Here is a 15,208-nt window from a genome sequence, read left to right on the forward strand (position 1 = left end):
GTTTTGCTTGCATGTGGAAAGTGAGGACCTTTATGAATATTTACAAACTCGCCCCAGAGCTAAACGTACCCAGCGTGCCAGCACACATGGCATCCCACCCGTCAGAGTAAACTCAGCCTGATGACTTGTGCATTATTCACATCCCTCAGTCCCTACCCACTTGCTACTTTCTCAGCTCCTTTTTGCTCTTCCATGGCAAGGCTAGCCAGGAGACGGGCACAGCCTCTTGATTACTGATGAAAAAGGGTACCCAATGGCACTGCTGGCAAAATCTTTACTTGGCAATTTTCTCTATGTAAAGATATGTTTTAACATTCAATCTTCCTGAGCAATATAGAAATAGTCCCATCTTGGCAGATCATGCAGGCTGGAGTTGAGAGAGGAGGGGAGAAGACATGATTTCTTTGAGGGATATTATATTCTACCTAGTGATTAGAGAGCAGATGAAACCCTCTGAAAAGGATTATCACATCCAGATAAAATATAGGTTTTTAATAGATGGACAGAATGCCTGCACTTAAAACTATTGAGGGGAAGGCACATCTCTCTGCTTCCATGAGTTTGCTGGACAAAGTTGGAAAGTAATTAAAGGTGGCTAAAAAATAATAATGAAAAAAAATATGGAAAGGCAAAATATCAAAACAATCTCATGATGACCAGTTCTCTGAAGCCAGAGAGACAGTATGGAGATCTAACCTGTTATTCTGTCAGCCAACTCTTCCATCAGGGCTGACAAAGGCTGGAGATAAAACCCAGCAACAATACACACATTTGAAAATGAGGATGCTTAGGGAGTCTGATAAATGTTTTGTGTGATAAAGATTATCACCACATGCCTGTGCAATAGAGAGCCCCTAACTCCAGCAAGCACCAGTCAAAGCCTCATCTCCCACTTCTCCAGCAGGCACAGGAGGTGAGATCACCCTCAGTCCCCAGCACCAGCCATACCCATGGTGGAATGCCAGGGTGAAGGGGAGACAGAGCTGCTTACCTACCCAGGAGAGAGAACTGGTTTGCTTCTGGAAAATAGTGTTTAATGAACACAGCTTGAATAATTCACTAATTTGTTGCCTTTCTAGGAAGTCTTTTCTTGAAAAAGCACACCAAACCACCATAAATAAATAAAGTTGAATCTGAAGTGCTGCAGAGGAGTTCAATATGCCTGCAAATTCTGTTTGCACAAAAGTGGCGGAAGGAGGGGAAGGCTGGATAAGTTATTCATTGTAAATTATTTGTTCAGTTCTAAAATCCACACAGAAGCATAAGCTCAGGGAGAGAATTAAAACAGTGAGTGTGGAGAAAGAGAGAAGGAGGGGGGGCAGGGAGGGAAGGAAGGAATAAAGAAAAGAAATGAGAAAGGAGAGCAGCCAGCAATGATTATAGGCTGTTTTGCAACATGGCAGGAACATCTTTCTTATCAGCTCTGTTATCACCGTCTTCAATGTAAAGGTTCTTTATTTAAAGGAAGGGGGGGGAAAACCCCAAAAGGTGCCTGGAAGCATGCAATGGAATGGCTAATGCAGCTGAAGCAGGAACTCACTCTCATTGCAGCTGCTTCATATGCGTAGCATCAGGCCTCAGAGCCATGGCAATAGAATTATATGAGCCCCCAAAGACTCCTGGGCAGGATGGCACGGAAACTGATGTAATTACAGACATTATTACCATTAAAACAAAATAATAATTTTAATTACAGCTAGGGCTTTTAGGGTTTTCTCTGATCCTCCCTGCCCCTGGTCACCATCTAGTATGGTCTAGTTCCAGGCTGTTTAATGGAACAGGGCAGTGACGGTTCCCTCCTTTCTCTCTCCCTCCCTGCCAAACACTTTTCTGCACAATTAAAAAAAGTCATAAAATTCACCATTTCAACTACACCACCATATTAAGGACGGAAACTGTGACCAACAGCTTGCAAAGGCTCAACCCCAGGGGCTGCTCCCTGAGCAGAAGAGACTGCTGTCAATTGTAAGTGCCTGGCTGCCCCCCAGTTAAAATGAATTGGTAAATCAGGGTTGAGGTCAGGAGATGCAACACCTGCAGGCTGGGCTACAGGTGCCTAGCCAATATTCTGAGCTGCACAGAAACTTTACTTTTCATTTTTAAACTCCTTTCCTACAGCCCTGCCTCTTACTAGCATTTGCTTGAACTCAAGAGGAGATGAACAAATTCCAAAGGCAGATGGTTCTGGTTACAGATGCAGTGGGTGCCTTTCAAAAACAGAACCCCATTATAATTACTGTCTCCTGTCAAGTTACAGATAGTTCTGTGTGGTGCAACTGTCATCTCATGAATGTTCAGGGTGCTAAACAGCAGTCTATGGCCCAGAGCCTGCTGAGGACTGCTTTTTGCTATAAGATGTAATCCAATAATACATATTACTTTCTAAATCAGTGTGTTAAATGTAACAGAAGGAATGAGGTGGGGGAGGAAACAAAGAAGATAAAACCCCACTGGAAACCTCCTGAGGGGACATTCAGTGAAGAAACCAACAATTAAGTGACCCTGTGAAAACTGATGATGCTCTAGGCGCAGGAGAAGGCTATGGACAGTTCAAACTTGATTAGCAAGCTCAGGATACTGGGGAGTCACGGGGGAAAACAGCTCTTCACAAGAAGGTACCAGACTTGGCTACCACATCACATAACAGCCTCAATGTTTGAGGAAACTTCTCTGCAGGACCCAAGATGTGCTCCTGTAAACTACCTGGAAGCAGCAGATGCAGAAGAGAGACTTGCAGAGCCATGCCTTTTAACCATAAGCTTAAAGGCTGTTCACTTCAAAGGTGAAACAGAGGGCTGTGTGCCCCAGAAGGTCTCATGCCTGGAAGTTAGGACTGGAAAGCCTAACAGGCACTTAGGGAAAACAGTCCACCTTCAATCCAACACACTAGATGCCACAAAACCATTGAGGTGCTTGGCTCCACTTCATTTGCTTGCTTCACATAAAAGCTCTGAACCATGACAATCCAACAAGACTGAGTTTCCTACAGATCCAGTGAAATGGAAAAATAGATTAGATAAAGCAGATCGGACTTGTCAGAAACTGAGGCAGTGCCACAACAGCCTGCCATGGGCTCAACAATATGTCTGCTGATTGGAAAGCCAAACCATGGGACTCCCAGAAACATGGTAGCCTGGGGCTGGGTGAGGATAAAGAGGGTAAAAAAAAGTGTGTGCAAGAGGTGAAGTGCAAGGGAGGAATCCAAGAAGAGAACAAACCCTGAAGGTCAGAGTAGCAAGCACATGAGCAGCTAACTAATGTACTACAGCAGCACCACAGGGCAGGGACACGAGCACACACGTCCTAGCAAACTGGAAAACCATAAAAGTCTATTATAGCAAATCAAACAGCAGTCAGCATGACAGCCATTAGCCTGAAATGAATACACGAGAACTTAATGAGCTCTGTCAAGGCCAGCTTGGTGAATTAAGTTGCCAATTCTAGCAGGATTCCCCTTTTCTTTACGGACTTGAAAGCATCCGCACTGCCTCGTTGCCTTTTGACAAGCAAATCACGGCATGCCCTTGCCCAGATGGGACGGACAATTACACTGGAGCAATATCCCTCTCCGGACACATAGGCCCTTGGTCAGCTATTCCAGGCAGGTGCTGGGGATGTGATTAAGACATGACAAGCACAAAGGAACAGTGGCATCAGCCCAACACATGAACGATCCCTGGTCTGGGTATTTGGAGCTGCTGTGATGCAGAGGAGTCCACAGTTAAACTGGGCATCCTCTCCCCTCTCCCCATGCTAGAGAGGAATTGCAGTCTCCATGCCCAAATAATTTCCCATTCTCATATCAAGCAGACTGCCTAAAACGCCAGGACGAGTATTTAGAGGCAGTATTGTTTTTAAAGGTCAGTTTACTTCATGTTTCATTTATTTATGCACACTCTTCTTTTGACTTTCCCAGTGCCACACAATAGCAGTGAGGTTTAAATAGCCTTTTTGTTGCTGGTCCATTAGCTAGGACAACTGCAAATCGATACATCCATTTATCTCAAAATTAAAAAGAGAGAAATTCTCATTAGCTGCCAATTCTGCACAGAGCCAGCCTATGCAAAGCCACACTAGCACTTCTGCCAGACTCTTCCCTGTCCCCAAGCTCCAGCCCCTGTTTATTCATTAGCCATAGGCTCTTTGGCTTGGGCTGGTTAGTCTTTGAGGCAGATTTTGCTACCCACTCTAGGTACTCACCCTGGCCTGAGCTATCTGGATGTTGATCCACGGACACTGTCAGCACTTACTCATGAATGGTTCCCCAGCCTCAGCTGCACCCCAGGTGTCCCCTGGCTTTGAGAGCCTTGGCTTCTGAAGGCACATCTCCATGCTGTGTCACCTCCAGCTTTGAGTATTTGTGGAGAAGCAACAGGGACAACATGTGGCCCAACAAAGCTCTCAAAGCAAGTGGGCATCTCTTCCTTGAGGGCCATGCCAGCACATGCATAAGTTCATTGCTTACATCTACTGTGGGCACTTGGAGGGTTCTCTTTAGATAGTGGGACCCCATGCCCTGCTCTCACAGTGCCTGACAAGGAAAGGCTCTCTCCCCAGCAGAGGAACAGAAGTGCCTTCAGGATACCAGCTGAGCAATGCATTCGTGGCTCATTACCCTCTGATCAGTGCCCTTGGTTAAAGATCACAGATAGAAACTGGAAGCTGGCACAAGGCGTCTTATAATTGAGGCCAGCGTCCAGAAAAGCACAGCTCTAAAGGCCAATTGGCAAAGCAGGAGCACTGAGGGAAGCACCGTGCTTGCTAAACCCCACTTTCCATCTCTTTATGTGGAGAAGGAAGCCCTCTGTACCAGATGCAGTAAATAGCAAAACCATAGCTAAATCTTGGGGCAGGGAAGACCGTTCTCCTTCAGTCCCACTGACATTCCTTTTGCTTTGCAAACCTCTGCAGACAGACCATCATCAGAAGAAACAGTAGCAAGGCAAGACAGCCACTCATCAGCTTCCAGAGTTCCAAGCAGAAAGGCAAAAGCGAGGAACAGCTCGTGCAGGTTTTGGCAAGTCATTTCTGCACTGCTCTTGCTTTAAAGAGAAGGAATGACTCTGACCTAGTGTCATTCTCAAAGGGAGGTTTCAGATGACTTGGTGCAAAGATGAGACTAAAACTCCGGCTCATACATCACAAGCAACTTAATGAAGAAACCTCATCCTCACAGCAGAGGGAATGGGAAAGATCAAAGCCCAGCACGGCAGGGCACCAGCAGCCAGCATATTAAATAAACCATTGTAACACAATCATTTGTACCTCTCAATTACCATAGACTGCTTGATTTCACACACACAGAAGAACACTTGACCTCATGAACACAAGAGGCATGCTCTGGGGAAAACAGGCTCTGTTCTGGCACCAGGGTGCAAGAGAGAGGTTCCCTCCACTGGATGACATGAAGTCCCCTACTCATTCCCTATTTCAAATATAATACCCTGACCTTGTTGTCCTCGCACTAGCAAGCACAACATCTCAACATCTTTAAAGCCTAAGGTCACATCAGATCTGTAAGTTCCTGGTGTATTTCTGCCAAGCCGAGTTCTAGGTGCAGAAGCTCTCTCTGACGGTGTGATTAGTGTCACCTTCCTTGCAAGGATCAGCATGGAGAGAGAGCAGCAGAAACCTGGGAAAACTGTTCTTGGAAATATTCAACACTTGGCTGGATAAAGCTGTGAGCAACCTGATCTAACATGAAGATTCTCTCTGCTCTAATGGGAGCTTGGGCCACTAGAGCAGGGAAAGGTGGTCCTTTCCTACCTATTCCTAGGATGTGATGGGACAATAATGGTCCCATGTTAAAGGAAACCACCACCAGAGGCAAAAGCCTTTGTGCAGGACTCTGCAGAAATCAGCTGTTTAGAAAAATACTTATCCCTGCCTCAGGTCACCTCTGTGACAAGAGCTGCACAGATTCTCCCTGGCTCAGAAGAAAAAAGAAACAGAATCCCATTTACAGTTGTTTTCAAAGTTCACATTTGTCACAACAAAGACATCATCAAAGCTGCAAAGACCCCGAGTCCCAAAGGTCCTCTTCCACCTGCCTTCCCAACACACAAAATATGGGTCACTTTGCCTCTGCATGTTTTCAGAAAAAATAATTTCCAGATGTTTAATCCTGCCCCCAACCTCAGTGAGGATCCAGGGCAGGAGAACAGCCCTGTGGCCTTCACACAGCCAGATCTGTGGTGGCAAAGGCAGCAAGCATGGCCACTGCAGGAAGAGCCATAAGCCAAGCTGTGTGGAGAGGCTGCAGCAATCCCTACCTCTGGGATGCGGACGCTGTAGGGCTGGTTGTGGAACCGTGGGGCATTGTCATTCACATCTCCCACTTGGATGTTGACTGTCCCTTTGATCACCTGTGGTCACAAGGATAAACAACAGAGAGCGGTTGTCAGCTTTATGCATGGGTTTAAAACCTGAAGCAAGCCTGTGGCTGTTTTCTGTTGTGGGATTTTGGCAAGCGACAGCCAGCAGTGGGCCTGCTCCCCATACCCCTCAGGGTGATGCAGAAAGTCCCCTGGAGACCCATGTGCTCATCTTCCCTGCTCCTCTCCACCCATAGCAGAGACCATGAAATGAGAAATCACACTTACCCCTTGGCTGTCACTGACAGAAAATTCAACCGTGAATTCTGACTTAGTCTGAAAGGGAAAGAGAAGAAAAACACATAATTAAAGATACTGTAGTGTTTATCTGGAGATGGCAGGCTTGGGACTTTTAGCCAATATTATTACATGCAAAATGCTTTCAGGACCTTCAAGAAGAGAACGGGTGCTTGAGTGCAATTACCTACATTGAGTATAAAATGCTGAGAAATATTAATGCCAGTGGGGCTCCAGAGTATTTTACAGGCACAGAGAGCCACTCTGCTCTGGATCAGGAGGATACAGGGACTATGGAACTGATCTCCTGACTAGCAGCTGAGCACTTTAAACAGACAACTAGGCTGAAGCAGATGAGAGGAGCCCACTGTTTAACCTTCTGTAGCATGCCACCAAGCCCTAAATCTCATTGAACACACACCTGTTCCCCGATGCCAGAGGCTGCCCGTTTGTATTAGCAAGGGAGAGTAAAGTTTGCACTGAGAAAAGCAGTTTTCCACCTACAGTACCATCTCCAACTGCAAGATACAGGGACAATGCAAAAAGAGAAGAAAATCCAAAGAAAAAAGCTGTGTAATTAGCCTTTGTTCAAGGTGACTATACAACACAGTCTCACTGAGGACATCTAAATGTTGCTGCTGCTTTCTCAACTTACCTGCCACACAGTAGTTCTTCATATACCACATAGCTGGGAAGAGTAGGATAAACCCAGGGTCTGTATTCAGAACTGTATGAAATCCGTTAAGCCCATTCAAAAAAACACCTGTGCAGTCCTCTCTGACCCTTATTGTTTTAACTAAATAAACAGCTTGGTCTTAAACTGTAATATATTACAGTCATTGCTTCGGGGGTGAGGGATAAGTGGGGAAGAGGGGATTACTTTGCTGTCAGGGCAGGGGAATATCACTAGTGGAGGCCTGACTCTTCCTGACCTTTGTTTCCCATCAGCAATTGTTTCACTCATGTTTTGCCAAGGAATCACTCTGGAATGGGCAGCAGGACTTGGACCACCACACCTATCTGGTACCTGGGCACCATCTGGTGTTTCAGTTTCCCCAGTTCCAGCAATCTCTTCCTCCTCCAGGATCCCTTCCCATTCCCAGTGCCCCTGCCTGAGCTGATAGAGCACAGCAAGTCAATGTTTCCAAAGCATCATGCAGGAAAGTCTAGAAAGCAAGCTTAAAATGGCTCTTTGTGCTGCAGATTGGGTTGATTTATTCCTATTAAGATCAGCTCAGGGACAAGCAGCAGCTACTGGTGACCAGAGCAGGAGCTCTGCTTGCACCAAGGTAGCATCTTGGAAAAGGAACTGGGGGACAGCTCACCAGGGCATGCACCCTCCTGCCCCCACATCTGCCTATCCCAGGCCTCCTTTCCAAACAGCTGGGGAGATGAACCTGAGAATGCCTTTCCTAGCTCTTGCCTTGGAGCAGTGCTTGCAGGCAGAAAGAAGAGTTCAAATACTGATGGAGAAGAGAGCCTCTTCTTATGACATCCCACCCTGCTGCATCAAAATCTTTCAGCCCTGTTTCCCCTCTTCATTGGTGTTGCCATGAGAGACAAAGGAGTAGGGGAAGAAAGGAAAAATAAGAGAAAAGAAACAACCAGTTGAGTACTGAAATTCTAAAAACTCAATAAAATAGCTCAGAGAAAGCTGCCACATGCTAATTTCCATCTCCACTCTTCATGTTAGCACATACATCTTCTAGACTTGGTCTGTCTTTTCTTTAAAAAAACACCACAAGCAGTTTTCCTTCTAATCTTTGTGGGAGTAAAAGATATACATACATCCTCTCCTTCCTCTTTCTCTGTTTTCCCTTTTCCTGCATCATTTACCTTACTCTGACTCCCTCTCCCTTTTCAAGTCTCTCTTCTTCTCCATTGTACCAGAATTGATCTCTTGCTTTTCCTTTCCCACCAATTTTCTTGTATGGCTTTCTCTCCCCTGACTTTCTGATCCCACGCATCCAGGCCAGCATTCTCTGCTCCCAGCATGCTATCCACCTCCATTCCTTGCCTCCTATGCTGTTCTGCTTCCTCCACCTTCCCAATATCCATACCAAGCTATGTATGTGTCTGTCTTCACCCTTTTCCATGTATTGCTGACTTTGAGCCCCCGGGATCAGTTGATGGGTGCAAGATCCTCTTCTGGTTCAGCCTGGCCATGCATGCAAGCTCTGCTCAGCTTCTCCCTTTCCCATCCTACACCAGAAGACACCTAAAATCTATTGATCTTCCTCCTTGGCTTAAGGCTGGTATCAGAAGTAGGGAAACAGTAGGTATTTGAATAAGGAAAGATTATGACTCATGCCAGCAGCTGTTGGCACAGGGAGGCGGAGGGGAGAGGGATGCAGAAAACCGCTTCATTTTTCCAGAGTCTCACTCTTAACACTGTGAAATTGGGTTTGCCCTCCCCTGTCTGAGCTGCATCCACCATCCTGCTCCTCCAGATGCCCACATCTGGCTGGCTCCAACCGGGACCGCCACTGCCTGAGGTGTGTTAATGAATTTTATCTTCACAACACTGCCCCTGGCCAAGGAAGTACTAAACACTAAAAGGCAAGAGAAGCACAGGAGAAATGAAGCACATTGCCCAAGTCATGTAGTATTTTCCCAGTCTTACCAAGATCCTGTCCAAGAGCCTGTGCCATCCCTTTCTGCTTCCCCCAGGAACAAAGCAAGGGCCAGGGCTGTTGAAAACAGGCACCTGGATGAGATATCATCTTTGCACATCAAAGCTACACTTGAAAATAGAGGTGTGAAACAAATTCAAGGCGAGAATCTTGCCAAATTTAGCATCCAGCAGCCTGAATCCACAAGATGATGAAATGTCATTATGAGATTGAATAAGCAGGGATATGTCATATCTCTTCACACACTGTTCTAAGTAGTAAAGGATTTAATCAGAACAAACATTTAAAAAGGGAACCTGTAGATTTCCTTGAATGAGTAAGCATCCTGGCTCTTTGGTAAATCATGTTCATTTACAATTTTCTTTACTTCCAGACTCCCAGATGTTATTCTGGGATCCAGGAAAACCAACAGGCCAGACCGAAGCAGAGCACCCTGTTTATTCCCTGTGTTCTAGCTCAGAGAAGCCAGTGAGAAGGTGGCTAACACAAGGGACAGACCCTGATGTGAGCACACCTGGATTCCACAGAGGAGTAACACCCAGGCATCATTTCAGCTGCCACAAAGGGTGGAGAGACACCATTTATCTGAGCAGAAATGTTTTCTCCCTGCTCCTCCTTAGCGGAGGATGCTCTCAGCAGCAAGCAGCATTACCTCTCTGTCTAAGGGCTGCCGGAGCCAGACAACGCCAGTCATGCTCTCCACGGCGAAGAACCGGCTGGCCTCCTCACCAACCACACCAAAGACCAGCGGATCGTTGTCCAGGTCCCGAGCCAGCAGCTGAGTCACTGAGGAACCTGGGAGAGACCAAAGGGAAAGAAATCAGAAGCAAAACAGGACAGAGAGGAAGAAATCCTGAAAACATTCAGCTTGCCAGAGAACACAGGTCTTCTGCCTTCCTCCCTTAAGTCATCCACAAACCATTTTCCTGTGGTGCTACAATGCCTCAAGCAGTAAGGGGAGTCAATCTTTGCATTGTCTTACTATTCTCTCTAGTATAGATGAACCAACCAAAGTTCCCTCTCCCTTATCAAAAGGGGAAGTCACATCAGCTCAGCAGAAGCATAGCCATCTTGGGTGCTAGAGATAGTGGAGGAACCTGTGCCTCTTTTGAATAAGCACCCACCAGCCTCCCTCAGTCTCCCCTGCCAAGGGATGCCACCAGCAGATACAACAGCATTTCCAGGTCAAAAGAAAACAACCCAATGCCAAAGGTTGATGCAAACAACCTATGGTGCCCACAGGGGCTTCAAGGCACAGGGATTCGGTAGAGCCTGGAACCAGACAGAGACATGGGGTTTGTTTTAAACATGGCAGTTCTTAGCGTATGTGGAACCCACAGAAAATGAGAAGCACTGGGACTAATCCACCACTGCCTTCTGCCAAATTATATTTAAAACCATGTTCTGCAGCATCCTGCAGCATACTCCAGACAACAAAGACCTTGTTCAGGCACGTGGTTGTAAATGTCTCTGACGGCACACAAGAGGCAACACAAAGCCTCTGAAATTGTTGCACTGGGACCCGGAGTCCTCTTTCTGATATCCACACAGCTCCCAGATCAGGATGACTTCTACTGCTCCAAAAGTAAGGGACGGACACCATCATTTCAGCCCCATAAGAACCCTCATTTTGGGCTTCTCCATGACAGCTCTGAGCACATTCAAAGTTTGCTGTGGCAGGTCAGACATGGCTGGCTCCCTGTCACATACCCAGCTGCTCTCAGTCCCCTTCTCAGCAGGATGGGCGAGAAAATAGGAGGAAAAATGCTGGTGTGAGATCCCTTTGGCCACCTGGCCTCCCTCAAGGCGTGGGAGGGGACACACCATTCTGCATGTGAGCCATCTTTGGCAGTAAGAGTACTCCAAGACTCCAAATCATGTGGCCGAAGAGAAACGATGCCACAATTCCATCCATCTGTGAGAAGAAGGAAAGCTCCAGCAGACCCCAGGATAAATGCGGTGGCACAGCTCGGCAAGCACAGCAATGTGGGCAATTACCAACTAGTTGGCCCGACATCAATCACAATGAAAATAATGGAAAAAGCTGATATGAGATTCCATTAATAAAGGATTAAATGATAGGAACATAATTAATGACAGTCAACATGATTTTACGGAAAATAGGTCTTGTCAAACAAACATGATTTTGTTCTTTGATGAGATTACAATTTTGGCAGATAAAGGTAACTGTAAAGAATTAATAGACTTTTGTAAAGTATTTGACTTAGCACTTTATGACTTTCTGATTAAAAATATGGTGCTGTACATTGACAAAGCACACTGGAGTGATGACCCAGCTGCCTGGCAGGTTCCAAGGCCACCAACCATGGTCAGGGGGACATCCTAGTGTGACTGCTGTTAGTACAAACTTGGATGACCGTATTTCAAATAAAGGGGAGGATCAAGCAGCCAGGTGAAGTGCTTGGTAATTTAGGTTTGTTTAGTAAAAACCTGTTTTCATGACCAAAAAAGTCTGGTGGACCACATCTGCAGAGCAGCTCTTTCCGTTCCACAGTTCTCTGTGGGTACTTGAAGGAGTGACTTTAGGGCTATATAGCTGGTTCTGCCAAGGCTGCAGTTCTGCAAGCTGCTCAGTTGGCCACATCATCTTCAGCACTGGATGCAAGAGGAAGCCAGAAATGACTGAGAGCTAGCAAAAATGATTTACACTTAACAAGGGCTTTAAAATCTTGAACTGCTTCATTTATGACTCAGGCCATGTCAAGCACATCCATAAGGAGGACCAAATATAATACTTAAAGATTACTATTCCAGAGCACAAAAGCACAGCAAGACTCAATGCCCAAACCCAGACACATTTCTATTTGGAGAACAAATAGCAGTTGTTTTAAGAAGGACAACTACAATTAACTACTGGGAAATTATTTCCTTCCACCAACACATGCAAGTGAGTGACAGGTCACAATCAAAGACATTTTGGACAAAGACCCAAAACCAAGAGACCTTATCCAAACTGTGATCAGCCAGTTCATCTGCAATGTTTCCATCTCTTTAACGAAGCCAACACCAGAGATAAAAAGTAACCCTACACTTTCTTAAACACGGGAGGCTTGATATGAAGCAAGTTACTAGCTTGGCTTTAATTTGGAGGACATCCAAAGCCATCCTTAGCAAAAGCTTCTTTGCCCCAGGAAACAAGTAAGACTGTGACAGTCCCCCTGGCAATGAAAGCCAGTAACTAGGACAAGATAAATCCAGGATCATGCCTCTCTGTTTTTCCTATTACATTTGGCAGAATAGACTTTCCCCCTCTACATTTCTTTCAAAAGCCCTAGATCCACAGGGTACCTACAGTTCCCTCCAGAATTGCAAATACTTCAAAATGTCTCAGTTGCATCACAATGAAAGGCACATGATCTTAAAAATCCTGCTGCATAGGATAATCATGTCCCACCCACTTCTACTCATAGACACATTCATGGTTTGTGTGCTGCAAACCTGCTCACACTAAAAACAACCCCAAACCAGACCAAAAAAAGAACCCACAGTCACCGAGCAAATGAACACTTAACTCTTCTCTGTCTCTTTGCATTACAGCTACTTCCCACTTCAGGGAATGCAGCTCCTAAATTCAGAATAACTTGGAGAACAAGGCATGGCACTTCTGGGCAGAATGCATCATCCCACCTGCATTTCTCACTCTGGTCAGTCTGCAGATGTGCAGAGGTAGATCTCTGTGAAAGAACATGCTGGGCTCAACTGCTCTTTGCTCCCAAAATGTCAAAACCAAGGACAGATTTAGAAGGAAAAGAGGGGAAAGCCAAAAGGGAAACATGAGAGAAACATTCAAAGCCTATTCCCGTCTCAACTTTTCTTTCCTTTTATTTGTTAGCAACAAGAAACGTCCATCAAGACAGATAGGACAGCTCAGAATGTTAAATTGTAAGCAGCAATCTGTTACAGGAAAAATACCATTTTAAACAAACCCTCACAAGTAAGGCACTAAAAGCTGTGAGCTCTTTTACCCACTCCCTTACCTGTGCATCAATCAGTAATCACAAGCCTAACTCCAGAGCATGTCTGTACCCATTACAGAAAAAAAACAAACCAAAACACCACGATGCATAAAATGCAGATCAAAACAACAAATTAATTAGAATATAATGAGAAACAGATCCTTAAATCAGAAATGAGACTTCACAGTTCCTTCGTCATTGGTTTTTTCATCACCAGGACAAAAGTTTGTATGAGCTACCTTCCACTGATTTCTTTAGCACAAATTTATTCAATACTACTATTCCCCCCGTGCTACCCCCCCAATATCTTTTCCCCCCTCTTAGTTTTCTGCACCAAGGGAGGAGGGGCAGACTACCTGGATAGCACAAAGCAAACACACAGCTGAATCATCCGCACTGCAGTCACCACTCAACAGACCACAAGAAATCCCATTTCTTCCTCATCACTGGAAGGGTTCTATTGTCCCGCCAGGAGGTGAAGCCACAGCAAGGCAAGCACCCAACACAGTAATAATTAGCTCCCCATTTGGACTCCACATTCTCTTTCATGGAAGCAACTCAGGAATTGCCGAAGGATTGCAAAAGCAATGCTAGCACCTCCACATAAGTGTGCCTGTATCACTTGGAGAACATTAAAAAGCAAAGAGTCCTGCTTGGACAGGGATTACTACATCTGACAGAAACCCCTCTCAGGGCACTTGCAAAGAAAAACAGCCTGTCCTGGCTCTCCCCGGAGCTGCTCCGAGGATGCTGTCTGAGCCGCCAGAAGCACAAGAGCTGGCCAGCAAGGGCTGAGGAAACAGGGACAAATTATCCTTCTGCAGTGCAAAGTTATAGGTTCCATTTGTTTCCCCTCAGGAATCAGACAGGGCAGTTAAGTGCCTTGATTCCACCAGATAATCACAATTTATCTTGTCTCCTTTTGCCTCTTTTCTCTCAATCATGCCTACTTCTCCCTCTTCCTCACACAGATTTCCTTCTTTCCCCAAGTCTTGAACTTCAGTTGACCTCAGGAGATTTTTTTTTGTTGTTGTTGCTTCTTTTGTTACTGCTAGCATTCTTCTTGGTTTTGGTTTGGCTGCTTTATGGGGTGTATTTTTTCCCTGCATTCAGGAACTTCTGCCTCAGCTTCTAACTGTAGCCATGTATATTTTTCTTGTCCTTCCATTTTGCCAAGGAGGAAAGTAGGCAATAGGACTTCACCCTCCCGGTTCCTCTCACTTTGATTTGCTTTCAAGTGGGGGATGAGAAAGGAGAAAAAGCAAACTCTCCAGAAGGATCCCAGAGCTCCTGAAGGGTTTTGGAAGTGCTGAGCCCCTGGGCTGGGGAAAGAGTCAGAGGATGACCAAGATGCCAGCGCAAGATGCTGACACAGGAATGTGGTGGGGTGGGATAGAGGGCACTGGTGTCCAACAGAAGGGGCAGGTTTCTAATTAGATGCTATGTTATTCTATTAGATGCTCTCTTTAAAGATCTGATCCATACCCAAGTGGAGTTAATAGGAATTCCTCTGCTGACTGCACTGGCTTTTGGGCTCTAGAATTCAGGCATCAGCTACACTTTAATATTAAAAGCATTTTAATCCCTGCTTTTAAAAGCCAGTGCCTGCTCCTCCTTGGCTTGTCATTTCTCATCCATCTGAAGCTCTGGATTGTATCTGTGGGCAGAGTCACAATGTAGCTTCTTGGCTCCTCATCTTCTGCCATTACTGCTGAGCATGGTCCAGAGCCTGCCAGCACCGCAGGCTTACAGCAAGGGGGCTGCAGAATAGAAAGTCAGAAATTTCTAAGTAGCAGTGGCAAACTGATCAGAGGCACTGGGCGCACTGGGGAGGAAAGCAGGAGGAGACAGCCTTTATGCCAAGAGCAGTGCCTATGGTCCTCAATAAAGGTCACAAGCTGGTACAGAGAGCCCTCAGTTGCTGTCCAACTTCTTAAACCAGAACAAATTTATTTACATAAAAATAGTTTCAGCATCCACACCCTGC

At 45.7% G+C, this 15,208-nt stretch overlaps 1 protein-coding gene across 1 annotated transcript in view; it reads right to left on the minus strand.

Moving 5' to 3' along the window:
• CDH23 (cadherin related 23) overlaps positions 1-15,208 on the minus strand; it is a 210,892-nt gene that overhangs the window by 152,911 nt on the left and 42,773 nt on the right. The window contains exons 4-6 of the mRNA XM_031053064.2: positions 9,897-10,039; positions 6,603-6,650; positions 6,273-6,365 (exon numbers count right to left, since the gene is read on the minus strand). Coding sequence (XP_030908924.1) covers positions 6,273-6,365; positions 6,603-6,650; positions 9,897-10,039 — 284 coding nt within the window. The remainder of the gene's footprint in view (positions 1-6,272; positions 6,366-6,602; positions 6,651-9,896; positions 10,040-15,208) is intronic.

The sequence above is a fragment of the Melopsittacus undulatus genome, chromosome 4, assembly GCF_012275295.1.
Source record: "Melopsittacus undulatus isolate bMelUnd1 chromosome 4, bMelUnd1.mat.Z, whole genome shotgun sequence".
NCBI classification, from domain to species: domain Eukaryota; kingdom Metazoa; phylum Chordata; class Aves; order Psittaciformes; family Psittaculidae; genus Melopsittacus; species Melopsittacus undulatus.